This window comes from Bipolaris maydis, assembly GCF_028858645.1.
Source record: "Bipolaris maydis strain C4 unplaced genomic scaffold PSV08scaffold_2, whole genome shotgun sequence".
Classification (NCBI taxonomy): domain Eukaryota; kingdom Fungi; phylum Ascomycota; class Dothideomycetes; order Pleosporales; family Pleosporaceae; genus Bipolaris; species Bipolaris maydis.
Genome location: NW_027093858.1, coordinates 1,032,135 through 1,051,579, shown reverse-complemented (window position 1 = coordinate 1,051,579; position 19,445 = coordinate 1,032,135). Strand labels below are relative to the sequence as shown.

General features: G+C 51.3%; 8 protein-coding genes across 8 annotated transcripts; 3 read left to right on the top strand and 5 right to left on the bottom strand.

Moving 5' to 3' along the window:
* Positions 1 to 775: 775 nt before the first annotated feature.
* Positions 776 to 2,633, top strand: PSV08DRAFT_264667 (FAS1 domain-containing protein). Its single transcript, XM_014229270.2, has one exon. It carries the CDS (start codon positions 1,058 to 1,060, stop codon positions 2,420 to 2,422), a length of 1,365 nt encoding a protein of 454 aa, XP_014084745.1. The 5' UTR covers positions 776 to 1,057; the 3' UTR covers positions 2,423 to 2,633.
* A 552-nt stretch (positions 2,634 to 3,185) lies between these two features.
* On the bottom strand, positions 3,186 to 4,821 carry PSV08DRAFT_264659 (soluble NSF attachment protein). Its single transcript, XM_014229271.2, has 8 exons — positions 4,717 to 4,821; positions 4,588 to 4,651; positions 4,476 to 4,535; positions 4,298 to 4,396; positions 4,054 to 4,247; positions 3,967 to 3,978; positions 3,592 to 3,909; positions 3,186 to 3,532 (listed from the first exon to the last, which is right to left on the bottom strand). Exons 1-8 carry the CDS (start codon positions 4,747 to 4,749, stop codon positions 3,431 to 3,433), a joined length of 882 nt encoding a protein of 293 aa, XP_014084746.1. The 5' UTR covers positions 4,750 to 4,821; the 3' UTR covers positions 3,186 to 3,430.
* A 294-nt stretch (positions 4,822 to 5,115) lies between these two features.
* Positions 5,116 to 5,919, top strand: PSV08DRAFT_358835 (uncharacterized protein; the record flags this gene model as incomplete). The annotated part of the gene is made up of 1 exon (XM_014229272.2): positions 5,116 to 5,919. The coding sequence occupies one exon, from the start codon at positions 5,116 to 5,118 to the stop codon at positions 5,734 to 5,736; it is 621 nt and encodes a 206-aa protein (XP_014084747.1). The 3' UTR covers positions 5,737 to 5,919.
* Positions 5,920 to 6,085: 166 nt separating this feature from the next.
* On the bottom strand, positions 6,086 to 6,693 carry PSV08DRAFT_358834 (uncharacterized protein; the record flags this gene model as incomplete). Its single annotated transcript, XM_014229273.2, has 1 exon — positions 6,086 to 6,693. The coding sequence occupies exon 1, from the start codon at positions 6,656 to 6,658 to the stop codon at positions 6,086 to 6,088; it is 573 nt and encodes a 190-aa protein (XP_014084748.2). The 5' UTR covers positions 6,659 to 6,693.
* A 1,408-nt stretch (positions 6,694 to 8,101) lies between these two features.
* PSV08DRAFT_407147 (bifunctional acetylglutamate kinase n-acetyl-gamma-glutamyl-phosphate reductase) lies at positions 8,102 to 12,583 on the bottom strand (the record flags this gene model as incomplete). Its single annotated transcript, XM_066093768.1, has 7 exons — positions 8,102 to 8,619; positions 8,687 to 9,455; positions 9,531 to 10,511; positions 10,542 to 11,117; positions 11,932 to 11,950; positions 12,011 to 12,242; positions 12,476 to 12,583. 7 exons carry the CDS (start codon positions 12,581 to 12,583, stop codon positions 8,326 to 8,328), a joined length of 2,979 nt encoding a protein of 992 aa, XP_065949759.1. The 3' UTR covers positions 8,102 to 8,325.
* A 786-nt stretch (positions 12,584 to 13,369) lies between these two features.
* Positions 13,370 to 14,162, bottom strand: PSV08DRAFT_383944 (uncharacterized protein; the record flags this gene model as incomplete). The annotated part of the gene is made up of 1 exon (XM_014229276.2): positions 13,370 to 14,162. Exon 1 carries the CDS (start codon positions 13,973 to 13,975, stop codon positions 13,370 to 13,372), a length of 606 nt encoding a protein of 201 aa, XP_014084751.1. The 5' UTR covers positions 13,976 to 14,162.
* Positions 14,067 to 17,372, top strand: PSV08DRAFT_407145 (glycoside hydrolase family 76 protein; the record flags this gene model as incomplete). Its single annotated transcript, XM_014229278.2, has 6 exons — positions 14,067 to 14,157; positions 14,208 to 14,911; positions 14,965 to 15,480; positions 15,845 to 16,564; positions 16,625 to 16,978; positions 17,045 to 17,372. The coding sequence occupies 6 exons, from the start codon at positions 14,067 to 14,069 to the stop codon at positions 17,201 to 17,203; spliced, it is 2,544 nt and encodes an 847-aa protein (XP_014084753.2). The 3' UTR covers positions 17,204 to 17,372.
* PSV08DRAFT_347211 (uncharacterized protein) lies at positions 17,350 to 18,695 on the bottom strand (the record flags this gene model as incomplete). The annotated part of the gene is made up of 3 exons (XM_014229279.2): positions 17,350 to 17,806; positions 17,931 to 18,218; positions 18,280 to 18,695. 3 exons carry the CDS (start codon positions 18,693 to 18,695, stop codon positions 17,350 to 17,352), a joined length of 1,161 nt encoding a protein of 386 aa, XP_014084754.2.
* Positions 18,696 to 19,445: the final 750 nt, after the last annotated feature.

Here is a 19,445-nt window from a genome sequence, read left to right as displayed (position 1 = left end):
TCGACCAAAACTGTGGTCAGCGTGGTTTTGGGCAGATGGGCAAGCCCCGAGCTGTAGATTTGAGTGGCCTTGCCTCGTAAAATTGACGCACAGTGACGAAGGCGTGTGAATAGCGGAAGCCAAAGCAACGTCACCACTACATGTACATGCACATGTGTGTTTGCGTATGGAGAAGGCCTCCACAAATCTTGGCAATGGTTGCTGGTTGCAACACTGGATAGGAGCATGAGACGGAAGAATTGGTCGTCCTCGTTGTTTGTGGCTGACATGAGCGTGTCAGTAGAGTACGTACGTGGTTTTGATGCAATAGTTTTCATGTGGAGATGATGGCAGGCTTTTGTGCGGGGAACCAATCAGATGGCGAGCTGCGTATGTGCATGCAAGGAGTACGTATCTGAGTGGGGCGCTGCAGCCAACAGCAGCGCGCTTTCACGTGATCTTTCCCATCTCCCCGTCCTTCACGCTTGGGGCCAATGCAGCATGGCTCACCACGAAAATGTCCCTGAACCCCCAAAGAAGGATAGATGCGTATGTTACAAGTCGCTGCAGCCTCAGCTGGGCGTGAATGTATCATGCATCATGCATCGAGTGGTGGGCGTGGTAGATGTTGGAGATTGATGATTGGTGACGTCACGTCAGCGCATTGTCGTATTGTCTCATCCGCCGAGAACCGCGGGGAAGCATCGACTGACGCGTCCTTTGTTGCCGCCTGGGACGCCTGCGTACGCTACATTTGACTTTCTTCGCCGCGTGGCAGCAGTGAACTTTGTTTTTTGTCCAACATCTCATCTTCAACTCAAGCATTCCCCGTCACTTGCTGCTCTTCCTTTCAGCGCGTCCTTTGTCATAGCCTTCAACTCTAGATTGCTTGATTTCGTCCGACTTGTGGGGTTGGCACCACCAACCAGTCGGCCGACTATCTCGGCGCCATTGCTACGCAGTGGTGTTGTAATCGACTTGTCGTGCTCTTTAGCTCCTTTGCGGCACTACTTGTAACCCTCCATCTGTCTGCCCCTCCTGCCTGTCATCTGAATTACCCTTCAGTTACCAGGCCAACATGCGCTTCTCACGAGTTGTGTCCCTTTTGCCCTTGGCAACCGCTTTTGTCATTACCGAACCCGAAGTCTTCTCCAAGATCGAAAAGTCGGGACGGCGGCTTGTTGACAATACCCAGACTGTCCTTGATGATGCACTCAGCAAGGTCAAGGATGAAGCACAGCATGCATATAGCAAATTCCACGATATTGGCTATGATGTCGAGGCATGGCTAGAGGACGAGGATTTTGACGACAGCGTCATCGACCTTGATCACCCCCGTGGTCCTCACCATGGCAAACCTCACCATCCCCCACACCACGATAAGCCGCACCACCCACCGCACCACGAGAAGCCAAACCGGACCGTTTACGAGCTCATCAACGAGAGCAAGTACACTACAAAGCTGGCTGAGCTGATCAATCAGTTTGATGATGTCGTCGAGTTGTTGAATGGCACTGCAGCCAACTATACCATTTTTGCCCCGACGGATGCGGCCTTTGAGAAGATTCCCAAGCACCACCCACAACCATCAAAGGAGTTCTTAAAGGAAGTTCTCTTGTACCATGTCACTGACAGCTTCTACCCTGCTGGTCGCGTTCTCCACAGCTTCACCATCCCTACTCTGTACACAACCAGCAAGAATCTCGGTCACGCTCAGCGTCTAACTCCCCGAGTCACATTCAAGGGCCCCACAATCAACTACTACAGCCGCCTTGTAGCTGTAAACATCTTTGGAACCAACGGTGTTGTTCACGGCGTTGACCACATTCTTGTGCCCCCTCCCAATGTTGCCACCATCCTCGATCTGCTCCCTGGCGCCTTCAGCACGCTGGAGCTTGCTCTCACCAAGACTGGTATATATGACTGGCTCAACACGACCGAGTACAAGCACAACGGTGGTACCTTTTTCGCCCCAAACAACTACGCTTTCAAGAAGCTCGGCCCTCGAGCCAATGCCTTCCTTTTCTCAAAGTACGGCGAGAAGTATCTCAAGGCTCTCCTAGAGTACCACTTGGTCAATGATCAGACCCTTTACACGGATGCCTTTTTCGATGGATCTGACGATGGCGACGACGATGATGACGAGTCTACTAAAGACCGCCCAGATTACTACCACTACGACCTCCCAACCGTGCTGGATGACAAGTACCTCGCCGTCGACGTCACGCGCTATGGACCCTTTGCCGAGATCCGAATCAATGGTTTCTCGCGCGTCACTATCCACGATGGTATTGCGAGTGACGGTGTCATCCAGGTGGTTTCTGATGTTCTCATCCCACCCAAGACCGCTGGTGGCGAGGAAGTCTTCTGGAAGGGCGATGAGATTGATGTCGAAGATCTCAAGGAGCGTCTTGAGCCTTTTATTGACAATATTGAGTTGTAGAGTTGCACACACACACACACACCACCACCACCACCACCACCACCACCACACATCTCGTGTTGAAGTGAGGAACGGATCATGTAGCCACGGTGGCATTGGACGATCTTTACACACATTTTCACTTTTACGTAGTCTTGTCTTCAGATTGAAGCAGGCACCTCACAATAGAACGTGTATGATCTTATGTGGCTCAATGAACAATAACATTCTCAACATAGGTGTTAATAGTGATATTAGATGACGTGAATACCATGCCTCTCAGCCGGTTAGTACAACCGAAAAACCCAGGCTGCGCGGGCTACTAGCCTACCAAAATGAGGAAGCGTTTACTACAAATTATTAGCACCACCAACACATTATTTTTCGATAAAATTTAGAATGGATGAATACTCGAAGCTCGATGTTGATAATACACAAGTGAATGACAAGTTGCCGCCTTTACAGGCAACTACTGCGAGAAGCAGCGCGAACTAGACCCGATTCAAAGGATGAAGAAGGAGACGGCTTCTCGAGGCTGAGAAAGCTTTCTGAAATCAGGGATGAGGAGCTGAAGGACTTTGATGGTGTCTTTGTTCCTTGAGGATATGCTCCCCTAAGGGATCCATCAGAATACTGGTGGTGCTGGGCGACCCTATCTCCGATTTTACCGGTTGACTGAGAGTTATGGTCATATGAGTTTTAGAAGAAAAACCAGATAACCGGCCAACGTCATACTGACTGTCATATAGCACCTATGGAGGAGGATAGCTCTTGCTGACAATAGCTCAGGTAATCTGTGTATTGGATTACTGCTCTATCTTCCATAGAGCAGCCGAAGGGTACAAATGGTGAACCTATAGGCCAGGCTCACCGGAGACTAGTGCAGAGCAAGTAAAATGTACCGAAACGAGCTCGATAAGCAGTATTCTTCTGTGCGACAGCACCTAGTTGAGATACAAGTCTCCATCATACCCTTAAACCTTACGCCAAACCAGTACGAGAAGGAACCGAAGTTGCCAAGGTCCACTCTTAAGAAAAGTCTTCGCCGCCCTCCTCAATCGTGTTCTTGATTCGCAAAAGAAGCGTAGTCTTCCACTTATCCAGCTTGCTCAGCTGATCAAATTGGAATAGCTACACCGCACATTAGCACTTCTTTCCCCATCCCCTTTTCAAACATAGAAGTAACATACCTTGTCGGCAAACATTTCCTGGTCACCATCCTGCACCGCCGCTGTAAGATCAACCAGCAGCGCATACTCTCTCTGCTGTTGAAAACTAGGATCAATCTCCCTGTACTTCTCAAGTGCGGTGTTAACGCCAACTTGGTCGCCTGTGCACAGCTGGCAGATACCAGCCTTGAGTAGGTATTCCTTGACCGACCAGCGCATGAGGTTGTTAGCGATGGAGGCCTTTGCAACCTTTTCGTAGAGCTCAATGGCCTTGTAGTAGTCTTTGCCCTCTAGGGCGATGAGGTCGGCTGTCTTGAGCCAGAGCTTGTTTGCGAGTGCCTGCGAGTGAGGGTTAGTCTTTGCCAAAAAATTAGAGGATTTTTGGGTGGTAGTTACTTCGGCGTTGTCCTAGGCCAGTGTTAGCGTCTATGTTTTTTTTCAAAGCGTGGAGTGATGGGGGTATATAAGTATCTGGAGACTTACGCTTTCGTACCAACCAGCTGCCTCTTCGTAAGCAGCTGCCGCACGCATATTGTCGCCAAGCTCGACTTCAAAAAGTTCGCCGAGATTCTGCTTGTGAGTAGCTGCGCGGCGGAAGTTGCCTTTGTTGCAGTAGTGTGTGATGGCTTTGTCTAGACACCTTGCCGCCGCCTCTGGTTCATCTTTCCGGTAGGCCTCTGATTGTATTAACCACGTATACAAATAAAACAGTCTCCAGGGACCCTACTGAAGGCATCTGTCAAAGTGTTTGCCTCATCGTCAGGCTCGTTCAGGTGTTGGCGTTGAACTGATGCTGCTTTCTCAAAGGCTTCACCGGCCTCCTTGCCTGGGACCAGTCAGTATCTCAAATTGATGCTGAATTGAATAGCCCTTCAATCTATATCTTTGGAAGTCCATTTTCATACCCATCTTTTGCATTCGGAACGCATTTGCTGCGGCGATGAACTGTTCTGCGGCTGCCTCGTCTGTCACGTGCGTCAGTTTCGCAATATTCCCATGTCATCCGCCAGCCCTTACACTTCTCTTGCTTCCCTCCGAAGAAACTGAAGCCACCCGATGCCTTCTGTAGTGATGTTTCTGCCTAGTAAAGCACCAGAATGTCAGTAATATGCATGATGGCTGAGTCTGAAGAGGAGGAGGCCCCACCTGTCGCAGCAATGCCCTGGGATCACCGGCCATGTTTGCTGAGTATGCGATGTGTGGTGTGTTGTAGCGGATATGGGAGAAACCTTTTAGAAGAAGAGGAAATTGTATTGAAACTTGGGTTGGAACAGGTGGCTGCGCGTGCGGTCTTCATGGGCGGCGATGACGACCCACGCTGGGCTGGTCCATGCGAGACCCGCGGGGCACCGCCAATGGCGCGCTAGTGCTTTGCAGCTGCCTCACAACCACGACTGGACTTTTGGCGACGACACCGTCCGTGTTTCGTCTGGGCTTCAGCTTTTTCCGGGCGCTGATTTCAGGAAACAAAACAAAACTCAACTGAAGAGTGAAAAAAACTGGTTCCTTATAGCGAAGTTCCCTTTTACAAAACCAAGACGCATCATGGCAAGTCGTCGTGTTTTTGCGGCTGTGAAGCTCTGCAAGCCGACACGATGCTTGCAAATACGGTCATTTGCGCCTTCGACTCTACGGCTAGAAAAGGATTCCAAGGAACCCGCGCACTTACGGGAAAACGTCGGCATCCATCCCAGCGAGCTCGAGCAGCTTCTCGCAGAGCCCACCTGGTCGGTCGAGTCCCTCCTCCCACCAAAGACCCGTGCTCCCGATGCCCCGCAAGTCACTTCGCAGCAGCTACACCACCTGCTGCGACTGTCAGCTCTCCCGCCCCCAGAGACGCCAGAGCAAGAGAAGAAGATGCTAGATACCCTGGCAGCACAACTACACTTTGTGGGCAAGATACAAGAGGTGGACACTACTGGCGTGAAGCCTCTCCGAGCTATACGCGACGAGACTGCGGCTGCGGAAGAGGAACAAAAAATTACATTGGAGACTCTCAAGGATGCATTGGCCAAAGAGAAGGTTGTGGGACGTCATCACAAGCGCATACAGCGTGACACTACACCTGTCGATGCGAAAGACGTCGAGGACTGGGATGTGCTAGGCTCAGCCGAGCGGAAGTCCGGTAAATACTTCGTTGTCGAAAGCGAACGCCCACAGGAATGAGTCGCTCAGGATTGGCTCTCACCAAAATCGAAATGCATACGCTAGCGCTATGGATTCGCACAGATCTCATACTACAATGAGTAGTTAGATTGCCTAGCTGTGTTCAGAACGACGACTCAAACACCAAACGCCTCACAATACTCGTAAAATCATGGTATCCCTAAAACCCTACAACGCTCCAATGAGAAAAAAAAACGGGAATAGAAGATGTGCCCATCCCAAACCTTCATGATCAAAAGATTGGACTCGAAACGCTAAGCAGCCAAACCGGAGAACAAAAAGACCAGCTTCAGTCTCGCAGCGGAACCAGAAAACGTGTACTCAATTTCAAACACAAACCACCTCCTCTTCACAAGGGCCATCGATCAACTTCCTTGTTGCATGTTTTACAGTACTTCACAATGTGCCCTCCGACACCGCAGTCACAAAAGGGCACTTCCTTGAGGTCGGGAAGCTCTGGTGTTGACAGTCGAGTTGAACGAGGTGTTGGAGGAGGTGTTGATTCTTCAGGAAGGTAAATTTGTCTCTTCTCGTCTCCTGAAAGTATCCTTCTTGGCTCCAAGGCCCTCTGTATGATTGCCGGTTTCTGCCTGGCTTTGGATGAATGCTTGGCAGAAGTCACGTGAGGAGTTGAGTAGGATTCCCTCTCCCTGAATTTGGATGCACTGCAACGTGAAGAGTCGTAAGAGTGGCTCCTGGAGGACGGCTCTATGCTATCCGTTGGGTAAAGGACAAAGTCGGTATATGTCTGGGTTGGTAAGTCGACCTTGCGGGCACCCGCAGCGCGACGACGAGACTCTGCAATCTGGACCCCAGCTTTATCATGGTATATTGTCTGGCGGTATCTACAGGTCTCTTCCTGACGTGGAAGGAGGTTTGATTTGGATTGAACTTGCTGCATTGGCAACGACGGCGACGACATGGTAATCCCTGAGACCAGCGGCCGGTATGTGATATCAGAAAAGAGTTGGAAGTCTTTGCTTAAGGTCTGAAGGACCTTGGAACTATACCAAGCCTCAACAAAAGTTGTTGTTGGGGGAAAGTTGGTAATGGAATAGTGGGGAGTGAGGAAAGGAGTGATGATGTGGGAGGTGGGCGGTGGGCGGTGCAAGATATATGTGTGCAAGATTCTGCCAAGCATTATCCCACCTAGCACGCACCCGGCCTCCCTCCCCCACCACTACCCCTCTAGGCTGCTCTATCCTACAACATTTTTCAAGTTCAGAGCACTCAATAGGCTCTTGTCTTCTGGAATTGTCTCTGGAATATGGGAATAACACGGATTTATGGGGCACTGGGGGTGCTTTCAGGCATTTCCGCATTGGGAATATCGGAGTGCAACTTCTTATATCGAAGCTGCTCCGAAGCACCCAACATTGGAAAACGAAGAATTTGAAGTCTTTAGGACTAACCAATCAAGTGAGATGGCTTAATGCATCTAGTTTTGGGGATTGCCTGCCCTTCGACGTCGTCGTCGCCCGTTGGTCTTCCTTCATGTCGCTGATATGCTGTTTGGAAGGAGCAATTCAACCACTTTTCAACCCTCCTCACTATTTCACTTCACTTAGAGGTACTATATATGCTGTTACTACTTTCTAGGTAGTTGTTTGTGGCGTGGTAATACAGTAATGGCAAACAGAAAGGACAATCCGGGTCATCCTATGGCCAATACAGCACCACCAACAACAAAGTATCAAGTAAAAAAATAAATAAATTCACATACTCTATCCTCTCAGTATCATTTTGAACCTTCTCCCTTCCATACTGATTATTGAAGCACATCCAGAGACATTTGCACATGTACACACGTGCACGTATGACTCTTGGAATTCAATTGTCCAACTCATGTGACGTCCCCATCCCTTCTGACCGCCCGCCGGCATTTCCCCCCCACCCTCCTTTCCCCCCCCTTGTCTCGGGCCATCCCGCCACCATCAGCTCCCGTGACAACCCCGACATTGTTATTCTTAGAAAAGGAGAGAAAAAGAAATAGCAGGGAACTCAAAACGGTGCTTAATAAAGAAATTCCCCCGACTCGAATACGATGTGATATTTATATATCGCTTGACTTTTTTTTCCCTCTGTTTGCTATAGTTATAGCGTATCAGATAAATTATCTCAGAAAAGAATGGCAGGCCACACCCCAAGCTGCCAAAATCGGGTATTAAAAAAATTGACTTTACGTGATATTTATATATACGCATATGGATACATGCTTATGCCGAGAAATACGTAGGCACCAACGATACGAGACGAGACGACGCCACGCTGTCTTTTCCTCCAGATATATGTTGCTAGACTTGGAGTTTATACCTAGCTCATATGCAAAGTAATTGTTTTCAGACAAGTAAAGGAGGACGAGGTCTTAATGCAGTATAGAAACACGTGTGGAATTGGATATATCTACAAGTCCAACGAAGAAAGTAGGGAAAAAAAGTCTGTCTAGTACACTTGTGATGCATGCGCCATTGTAATTCATCGTCTTTCCTATTTTTTGAATCGCCATTGCCCTTTCCCCGATTTCCTCCTCCCCCCCTCCATTTGTCATTTCAAAAAAGAAAGAAAGATGAATACAGCCAGTCGTTCTGCTTAGTAAGGAATACCTTCGTACTCGCCATAGCCAAGTGCAAGGTTCATGTTCTGCAAGCACTGGGTTGCGGCGCCCTTGAGCAGGTTGTCAATAGTGGCGTTGACGACGACGCGCTTTCCGGAGCTGTGGACTGCGAAACCACCGATTTCTACACCATGCTTGCCGGAGATGTTCTTGACAAGTGGGGATTCCCCGACAATCTTGACTAGCTTCTCGCCGGCATAGCGGTCCTGGTACAGGTTACGAATATCCCGGGAAGTCATGGTACGGTTGAGAGGGATGGAGATTGTGTGCTGTAAAAAAAGTTAGCAAGGTCATGTGACACGGGTGCTGAAATCGAGAGATTAGGACAAGACTTACGTGAATACCCTGGAACCAAGCAGCAACATGAGGGATAAAGGCTACCTCAAGGCCTAGTTGGCGTGAGATTTCCTTCTCGTGGATGTGGTCCGTCAAGCTGTACGGAATGAGGTTGTTCTCAAGATTCTTGACATCGTTCTTGGGGCTGGGCTTGGTGCCTGCTCCCGAGTAGCCAGAAACACCAAAAACAGTGGGTTGACCGCCGATGAATTCAAGGAGAGGTGCAATGCCAAGCTGAGCAGCTGTGGCATAGCATCCAGGGTTTGCTATCCGCCTAGCGTCTGAGAGCTCTGAGCGATTGACGGTTTCTGGCAGTCCATAGGTCCAGGAGCTGTCGAATCGGTAGTCAGCGCTCAGATCGACAATGACGGGGTCTTTGCCGCTCTCGTTGATTGCATCAACGAATGGCTTGCAGACACCATTAGGAAGAGCCATGACCCAGCAGTCTACCTCTCCGTTCTCAGCCATCTTCTTGACATCTTCGGCTGACAGGTTCTCATAGGTAATCTGTCGTTTGGTGTAGCCTTCAAGCTTCTTGCCAGCAAGCTCACGTGATGATACATGGCGCAAGTCCATGTTAGGATGCTTATTAAACAACTCAATCAGAGCTTGACCTGTGTAACCACGTGCGCCAATCAATGCGACCTTGGCAGGATAGTCCCTGCTCTTGTGCTTGATACCGTATGGAGGGTTGGGGTTAGTGGTCTCCATGGAGCGCTTTGCGGTAGTAGCGAAGCCTCGGGTTGATGCAGGTGCAAACTTGTTTTGTCTACTTTTTAGGTTAGCGATAAAGATCAACAGAGGTTTGCTTGAAGGGGGTGCGCTGAATGGCTTTTTTACGTACCTAAGACCAGGCCTTGTAGAAGAACCAGCAACAGTAGTGTATGCGCGTGTCTGCTGGCCCTGCTTCAAGCTCGCTACAAAGTCGGCCGCCCTTCGGAACTGAGCGTCAAGGCTGTCCTTCAACATGCTGCGGCCCTGCTTCTGGTAGTTCTCCAGTAGCGAAAAGATTTCCGAGGACTCGGCTGCTCCCCACCAGCAAAAGATTTCCTTTTCACGGCGAAGGAAGCCATCCGTCTTCTCCAGGTGCCACTTGACATAGTTCTGTGACTGGTCATCCACAATCCAGTAGAGCTTGGGGTACTTTTGCTTCATGCGCTGGAAGACCAAATCGTTCAGGTTGTTCAAAAAGGCGTCTTTGGTCATGCTGAAGTGGGACAGCTGGGCGAACTCCCCCTCGGCTGTAGGGGGGTACACAACAGCGACAACGCCCATGGAGTCATCATGGAAGACCTCGAACGGACGGTTCTTCAAGTTTTGGATGTATCGGTTGACGGCATCACTTGCTTCAGTTCCCCGGCTCTTGGTAATCCCTTCAACAAGGGCAGAAACATCCAAGTCTTCAAACTTGCTGATTTCCTTAACGCTGCCTCCGTTTCGAATAAGAGTCCCACTTCCGGTGTGGGTAAAGAGTTCTTTTCCGAGGTTGGACGGGTGTGTAATGGCAACGCTGGAGGTGCGTGGGAGACCGTCTAGGAGCTTCTTTGCTTCTACAATCTTGAGCTTGGTGCCGTACTTGACCCACGACTGCTTCATGTAAGTATCGTACTCGCCCTCGAGGTTGATGTGAGGGATGAGCTTGGACTCGGCATTGAATAGGCCTCCCTTCTCGGAGAGGTAAATGACCTTGAGAGGCTGGAACTCGCGTGCCAAAGCTGCGGCAGCTACGTCGGCGTTGATATTGAGGATCTGGCCATCAATTGTCTCGCCCATGGAGCAGAGGATGGGGAGCTCCTTGTTCTCGAGAGCGTCCATGATCTGCCTCCTGTTGACATTGGTGATGTTGCCAACGTACTTCCATTTGTCCTTGTCCAGGTAGTCGGCCTGCAGCGCACCAGCGGTGATGGGGCGCGCAGGGACACCCCAATCGCGCTTGAGGGTCATGACCAAGTCCATGTTTGCCTCCAAGAAGAGCTTGCGGGCAATGCCCAGCGTCTTCTTGTCCGTGACGCGAATGCCATCAATAAAGTCTGGCTCGACACCTCCTTCGAGCAGCAGCTGGTTCATCTGGGGGCCAGCGCCATGGACGATGATGGGATACAGGCCAATTGCGTGGAGCTGCTGGAGGGCGAAGCAAAGCTCTTCAAGGTGGTCGGTGAGAATAGCGCCTCCGACTTTGACGACGGCGAATTGGTGTGGTGAGACGGAGCGAAACTGGCCCAGGTACTGGTCGACTTCGCGGCGGGAGCTGGAGCTGGCCAGCAGGTTGAGGAAGGCGGCATAAATGGATGAGTTGCGCCCATCCTTGGAGGACGTGTAGAGGCGGGCGGGCGTTGTGGTCGCGACGAGGGCTCGCGGGAGGGCTCGCCGGGCTTGGGGTGCGAGGACGCGGTGGGAGGATCGTGCCGCTACACGGCCAGCTCGTACAATGCTCTGCATGGTGATTGTGAGTGCTCGCAAGAAGCAAAGGCTACCCAGGCCCAAGCCGACGACTCAATCAGACACAAATTGACTACCGTGACTGGACGGTGGAGACTGGAGGGAGCGGGACCCAGGCCGATGTGTGATATGACGCCGAAGCAACAAAATTCGCTCCGCCCGCCGCCGTTATCGCTTCTTCCCCAGACATCTGGGCCAGCAAGCACTTGTCTGGCTCCAGGGGCGTGCGTAATGGCCATTGGTCATGCAGCATCGCCCGCATGCAGCCCACACACCCTCTCGCACCCGCATTGCACTGCACTGCGCTGCGCTGCACTGCACTGGGGGACGGGGGAGGAGGGGGCACCTGGTTGTGTCGCTGTTCGGCCGCAAGGCTCGCTCTAACGCTTACAATGGGCCTTGGGTGCTGCTTCTGCCTTGCTCACAATCATCATCACACAGTCACGCACTTGTCGACACACTTCCGTGCATGTACATATAACAAGAAAACTCCATTTGCTCGTCTGGCCATCATGCGTGGAACTAGCCTCATCAGACTTCGTAGCAGGAGCGGCCCGTTCCATGCAAATCGCGCTTTACAGGATTGTGGCACAGCCGTGCGAGTGCAAACAAAGACAAGAAAGAAATTCGACCCATCGCTCCCTATTCGCCTAAAGATAGATCCTACAGAGACAGATGTCGTTGATCATGGTGCAGCTCATAGCCACTCGCCCCCTTCACCAGTGGCTCACCCCCTACAGACTCGCTTCATTCCGTGCCATTATTAATGTGTGTAATTCGTGGTATCTCATATAGGGAGGGTTTACTTCTTTTGCGTGGCTACGACTATGGGGCGTATTAGTACTCGGCAACCAAACAAACGGGGGGCTTCCAGGGCAAGCTTACCCGAAGGGACAATGATGACAATCAGCAGGATGATGATGCCGACAATGAGGCACATGCGCATCTTCATGTCCTTCCACCACATCTGCTTGCGCACGCGGTTGGCGCCCCTTCGGAAACCTTGGGCAGAGACAGCAAGGTTGTCCGTCTTGTCCTGCAGCGAGTCTAGGCGAGCTCCACGCTCAGAGACCTTGTTGATGTTGTCGCGCATGATGCCGACGGTGCTGTCGATTTCCTGGCCTGCGAGTCAGCGGATCTTGTCGCATACACAAGTTTCTGCCAGTTGAAGCTGCGCAGCTCGCACATGCGCACGGCGGTCCAGGTGCTGCCCAAGGGCGCAGACTAGCGGAGTCGCTATCGCAACCGTCTCGAAACAGGCTACGTTGTTTCGAGTGCTCTTGCGGACATGCCGGTGCAAGACATCGCTGAGTTGCTCTATTCTGGCAGGGTGGGAGGGTGAAGACGTACAGCTTGAAGTGCCGCGGTGCGGTGATTACCGTTCTGGCCGCCTGGCTGGTCACCTGGCTGGCCGCCGGGAATGTAGGGATCATATGGAGGCTCCTGACGGTTGGACATGTTTGCAGATGAGATGCTGTGGAGAATCTGGATAGCGTGCGACAGTGGCGGGTGGTGCGGATATGGAGGGTGGGTGGTGTCGGGAGGGTGTGAGTGAAGAGAGAAGGTGGTGTGGTCGAGAGAACCAAGACTCAAGAGCCCGCTCAGCCCGGATGAACGAGCGTAATGTGTCAGCTACCGTTTGAGCACTGAGGCGGAGGTATGCGTGAAACTTGGCGCAACAAGACCAAATTCGGAGACAGCGGATATCTGAGCGGATATGAGATGTTGTTGCAAGAGGCTGACAGGCACCACGGACGATTTTACCTTGGTGACGGCATTCCCAGCGTGATGCAACTGACGGCAAGCACAACGGTGGCTCCAGTCCGCTTCGGGCCCGCTGCGCCACACTTCACGTGACCCGCTGCCAACCCTCGCCGCTCGCATTACGCTTCGTCCTGTGGCTGGGGTGGCCACCAGCCGCTCGTCTTCGTCAGCGCCCAAGCATGCGACACACCCGCCGCACAAAGACGAAGACAACAATTCATTGCAGTTGCCCTGTGTATGTACGTACTTGATTTGCGCGCCATGCCAGCACGCCTCGCGGCACTCCCAGACGGTGCCCTTGTTGCCGCTGTTACTTACGTCGCAAAGCTGACGGGGCTGCTATACGCACCCGCCCCCCAGGCCTCAGCCGCAGGGAATACGACGTTTCTTTGCGGGCGGGCAGTGGTTCTGGACTGGCACGGCGACAGGGCGGCGGCCATGACGAAGCCATTTCTTTCTTTGTTTTCTAAATGCAGCGCACTAAACGCAGGTCGCGCCGAGAAAGCTTGCGAAGCTTCTTAATCCCGTTAGGCGTTCATCAGCATGAGCACAATGCTCGGGTGTCTGCATCGCGTGTGTCTGAGCATGGCTTCGAGACGCTCCTTGCAGCACGACAGCGGACGGTGTGCCGGTCGCCCGCCTATCAACCGGGCCTGGTGGAGCAGAGGCGACGGGGCGCCAAAAGGCAGAAACATGCGCCAGAGGGCCAGAGGAGCAGAGGCCAGTGGGCTGGGGTGCTGCCCTGATCGCCAAGACGCGTGTACTAGCCCATATCTCCGGCCGCCGCCGCTGCGCCTCTGCCTTGTCGCTGCTCTCTTGCTCAGGAGTTCTGTCTTCGCAACCACTGCCCTCTGCTGCTGATCTTGCGCCATCTCCCGTTTCTTTCTTGCTACCCTCAACACGCTCGCTGCACCGCCTGGTCTCGCATCCCCACGCGGCACTCTCCATCCACCCTCGACCCTCTGCGCTTGCTCTGCTCTCCCTGAATCCGTCGCTCGTTCCATCCTCGACACCAGCCACGCCCTTCTGCCATACCCCACGTTCCACCACCTTGGCTATCTTGGCCGTATTGGCACCACTGCGCATCGCTTGCCCTCAAGCCTGGCGCTTGAACCTCTTCGCTTTTGTCCGCTAGACGACTGCGACTCCAAGTCGCATTGTCCTACGACCACTTAACATGAAGCTGACGTCTGCCCTCGGCGCCATTGGCGCCTCGGGTCTATTGCTCTCCGGCGTAGGAGCAATCGACCTCGACATCAACTCGCCAGGTGGGACTGCTTGCCTCATGCCTCCTACCGCCTTTCACTGACATCTGTAGACTCCATTAAGCAGGCTGCCGCCGCCCTTGCTATAAACCTCCGGTCTTACTACACTGGTGACCGGCCAGGTGATGTTCCTGGTAATCTTCCAGATCCTTATTACTGGTGGGAGTGCGGTGCCATGTTCAATGCCTTCATTGACTACTGGTACTATACTGGCGATGAAACATACAACGGCATCACCACGCAGGCTCTGCAACACCAGATGGGAGATGACGGCACTTTCATGCCTTCAAATCAGTCCAAGACGCTTGGAAACGATGATCAAGCTTTCTGGGGAATGGCCGCTTTGTCCGCAGCAGAGAACAAGCTTCCTGATCTCCCAGGCGACCAGCCCTCTTGGCTGTCTCTAGCACAGGCCGTCTTCAACACCCAGTATAGGCGCTGGGATACGTCTACCTGTGGTGGAGGTCTGCGATGGCAAATCTACACCTTCAATAACGGTTACAACTACAAGAACTCGATTTCTAACGGCTGCTTCTTCAACATTGCTTCAAGACTCTACAAATACATTGGCAACGACACATATGCCTATTGGGCTGAGAAGGCCTGGGATTGGGAGCATGCCATTGGACTCATGAGTGATGATTACCATTTCTACGATGGAACCGACGACACTCAGAACTGTACTTCCATCAACCATATCCAGTGGACCTACAATGCCGGAATTCACATGGCCGGTGCTGCCGCCATGTGGAACGCGGTAAGTATCAGATAAATACTTGTTGGCGATGATCACGTGCTAACAGTAAACAGACTCAAAACGACACATGGCGTGGCCGTGTTCAGGGTGTAATGGATGGAATTAACGTCTTCTTCAATAATAGCGTCATGACCGAGGTTGCATGTGAGAACAACGGCAAGTGTGACGTCGACCAGCGTTCCTTCAAAGCCTATCTCTCTCGCTTCATCGCATACACGGCTGCCGTCGCGCCTTGGACTCGTGACCAACTCAATCCTCTCATCCAAGCCTCTGCCCAAGCTGCTGCCAAGCAGTGCACCGGAGGTCCTAACCAGACATCATGTGGTCTTCGATGGACCGACGGAGGAGTCAACGACGGTAGTTTCGGTGTTGGCGAGCAAATGTCCGCCATGGAGATTATTCAGTCATTGCTGTATACTACTAAGCCCGGACCTGTGACCTTGGACAAGGGCGGTATCTCCAAGAGCAACCCCAACGCTGGTGACACTTCGACCGATACGCCTATTACATTCAACTCCATCACTACTGGTGATAGGGCGGGCGCTAGCATTTTGACCATTTTGGTCCTGGTTTCCATTCTCGTTGGCGCTTGGTGGATGGTATCATAGATTTGCATACATATCCCACTTGTATATCAGTTGTTTGGGCTGTGCATCATCATGCTACAGTACGTTTTTTCTCGGAAACTGTACATTGTTTGGGTAATCTTCACTGTGCTTTTCTTCAAATATGTATTCGGATGTTTTGATCAGCGACCCGGGTTACTCACTAGTATAATAAACACAAATCGTTCAAAGTTGAAATTCACCAGTGGAGTCGGCTTTGTTTGCACATGTCTTACCCAAACAGGCAATGACAGTGAAGCACTAGCATTCGCTTATCTTATCCTAATCCCTGCACAAAAGTTCCAACCCCACAGTCGTTTCTTTGCAGTTTGGCCTGGCAAAGGCGTCAATAGACTATACACCACAAATGGCCGAACAAGCTACAGAAGAAGATGTTCTGCTGGCCAAGCGTATCATTTCTGCGGCCGAGCGACACGATGTGTCGGCGTTGAACATTCTGCTTAAGGACGGCTCCGCAAACGTCCAGGACCCCACGGCAACAGTAGCAACATCCCCGCTTCACGCAGCAATTGCATCTTGCGGAAAAGCCGAAGAAGGCAAGGAGGCGAGTGAAGAGGCAATTCAAACCGTGGAAACGCTTCTCCAAAATGGCGCCATCTGGAACGATCTCAATAAGGAAGACGAGACCCCAGGCTGCATCGCACTCCGCCTCGGCCAGAAAAAGATCTACGACATGATGGTCGAAGCCGGTGTCCGCGCTGAGATTCTCTTCGCCCGAATGGAAGCCTTAGGCATGGGCGAGCCCGCCGAGGAAGTCGAAGAAGACACCGAGATCCTCGAGGAGCAACCCGCCGCCAAGAAACAAAAAATATCCACGGAAGATGCCAAACCCGTCGAGCAGCCCACTTCAGAAAAAGTCCTTGACGACGTCTCCCTAGACAACCACGCCTACCTCAAGAGCCAACTTCGCTACAAATCCGGCATCCTCCTCGACGAAAGCGACAACGCCGTCATGATGGACTGGGAAACGCAAATCATGCAGCGCCACGCCGAGACTCTAATCCCCAAACCGGGCCTTCGCACGATGGTAAGAGATACGTGTACGAAATGTATGTGAGACATACACTAACTTTGCACCTACAAAAAGAACGTTGGTCACGGCATGGGTATAGTAGACACAGCAATCTTAACGCATGATCCCGCTGAGCACCACATCATCGAGGCCCATCCGCAGGTGCACCAGCGGCTCCGCGAGAAGGGCTGGTACGACAAGCCCAACGTCAAGATTCATGAGGGTAGGTGGCAGGATATTTTGCCTAAGCTTATTGAGCAGGGTGTTGTGCTTGATGCGATTTACTATGATACTTTTGCAGAGGATTACAAGGCGCTCAAGGAGTTCTTTGCCGAGTACGTGGTTGCGCTGCTGGCCAAGGACGGAAAGTTTGGTTGGTATAATGGACTTGGTGCTGATAGGCAGATTTGCTATGATGTTTATACAAAGGTAACGACACCTTTTTTTTCCCTGTAATTGTTGTTAGAGAAAAATGACTAACGTGGTTGCGGGCAGGTTGCGGAAATGGATTTGTACGAGGCAGGCTTCGATACGGAGTGGGAGGAAATCAATGTCCCAGAGGGATTGCATGGAAGCGATCAGTGGGAGGGAACTAGGAGGCCGTACTGGACCATTGATGTGTACAGGTTGCCTGTGAATACGTTTGTGAAGTAAAGCGGAAAATCTACACGATCACGGTACTTTATCGAAATGAAGAAAGTATGAACAAGAATACTCGAATACTATTAGTATCAAATCAAAACTAACTGAGCTATTTACAAGAAGAAGAAAAATAGGTATCATGTATATCCATTGCCAAATTAATCCCAAAACCCAATATCATCATCTACATCATCATAAAAATCATACTCATTCCCCAACGGCGTCGGCAGAAACTCCCACACATGTGGAATTAAAATAGCACCCAGCACAATCCAACCCTTACCCTGAAGCCCCACCATCTCCAGGCCAATCATCGCACTAACCGCCAGCGAAAGCCTATGTAAAATCCCCAGAGGCAGCCACGGGAACCGCCGCGCATGTTCTTGATTTCGGGTTAGGATAGGACCTTGCGCCGCCGTATACACTATTTGCTCGTGATACCCATACTGCTGGAGGCTGGTCCGACCGGCACGATTAAGCCCAGTGTCGCGGTGGAATCCGTTTTGGTTGTAGCCTTGGGCGTCGTAGATGGCGGGGCCGTACCTGGGGCAGCCGTGTCGAAAGCCGGCCCAGGGTTTGCCGCAGACGTAGCAGAAGGAAGTGCCACAGATGCATCTATCTTACTGCATTAGTGACAAGGAGTTCCGACTTTTTCTTTCTCTCGATTGTTTCTTTCTTCTTCGGTGGTAGAGGGAGATTGGGGGAAGGGGGGGGGAGGGGGGGGGGGAAGGGACGTTACCTGATGTGGTTGCATGCTTCGGCCAACTCGACGGTTGCGCCGCAGGCGAAGCAGCGTTGATATCCCTTTTCAAGAACTATTTGCTTGAAAGCTTCGTCTGTGTCGTTTGAGATGCATGTGTGTGTTAGGTTGTTCTTGTCTAGCAGTGTCTTGCAGTGTACACATGTCCAGCTGCCGCATTCTTCTACCTTGCAGATTCCGTAGGTCGTGCTGGAGAGTGCGTCTTGGGCGTTGGACGATGGGTGGAGGAACCGGGAACAAGGCGGATTTGCGCAGTAGAGTCGATTTCTGTTGATCTTTTGTTAGATGTTGCTTGTAAGGAGTCTTGGAAGGTAATCTACAAACGTACTTTGCCAAAATTGAGTACTCGCCTTGTTCCTTGCTGTGATATGCTGATGCTATATCAGCAGGAATATGGTCTTTGTACTCATCCAGCAAGAAAATCTGGTTGCAACATTTTGGAGGGTAAAGACTCTCGTCGTTGATCGCGTATTCGAAGAAGCTGGCTATGTCGTCTGCGCAGACAAAGTGCTCGCCACAAGGTGCTTTGATGAAGGGATCGCCTTTGCTTTCGTCAGACCTACAGATCATACAAATCTTAATGTCATCCACAATTTGAGATGGTTCATCGTCAGAGAGAGGAGGAATATTGTTCGTGATTGGAGTTGCATCGCTGGTCGAGTTATAGCGTTGCAGAAGCTGTCTAGTGGCAAGAACGCTTGACAACGCAAATGCAATGTTGACGAAAGGAGTTATGCAATCCATAGAGAATGCGCGTTTGATATGTAAAGTTAAAGAGCCAAAATTAAATCGGCTTGGTAAAAGTGATTGTCAGAGTGCAGAGAAGATCAAGATCAACCTGTGGATACGGCGAGATTTTGTATAGTGCCGAATAACAGGCAGAATTTGATTCCACGATGTGATCTAGCATTGGTTATTCTTGCGCCAAGAGCAAACCATAATCATTTCATATCATTCCAAAGGTTCTGATCAAGAATGGACGAGGCATACAAATTGCGCTGCGTGTGGTGCGAAGCACGCTTCTCCACACCCATGGTTAGGAGACTTTGAGTGGACCATATATAAACAGCAAATCCTCTTGAGGGTTTTGTCTGACTATTGTTTTCATCAGAATCTTGGAAGTTAATCGGGACTCAGACACATAGCCTATTGCGTGGATGGAGTTTGCGAAGTGAACAGTCATCGTGAGGATCGCAGTATGGTGGATGGAAATATGAACCAGTGTTGCCAGCGCCAATCGGATCGTTTGGATTACCACCTGAGTGGCATAATATTGAACTGCAAATGCTTTTATTATTTCTAGTACTCGGTGAGCAAGTTCCAGCGGTAGGTGTAGCTTCTGGTTTCTGAAGCTGGTCAGGTATCGCCACTTTTATCTAGCATCGTCACCACTGTCTTGGTTTGTTTTGTGCAGGCCGATATTCTGCATCATCAGGAGATTCCCAGCTCTTGAGCAAACTTAGCGTAGCGAAAGTAGCAATGAGCACATGTGTG

What these genes read in the sequence shown, in the direction of transcription:
- PSV08DRAFT_264659 (XM_014229271.2), bottom strand. Translation starts at nt 4,749, where the DNA reads ATGGCCGGTGATCCCAGGGCATTGCTGCGACAG. An exon ending in GTTCCGAATGCAAAAGATGG is followed by an intron (nt 4,397 to 4,475) that starts GTATGAAAATGG and finishes GACTGGTCCCAG; the next exon opens with GCAAGGAGGCCGGTGAAGCC. An exon ending in AGGAAATGTTTGCCGACAAG is followed by an intron (nt 3,533 to 3,591) that starts GTATGTTACTTC and finishes TGTGCGGTGTAG; the next exon opens with CTATTCCAATTTGATCAGCT.
- PSV08DRAFT_264667 (XM_014229270.2), top strand. Translation starts at nt 1,058, where the DNA reads ATGCGCTTCTCACGAGTTGTGTCCCTTTTGCCCTTGGCAACCGCTTTT.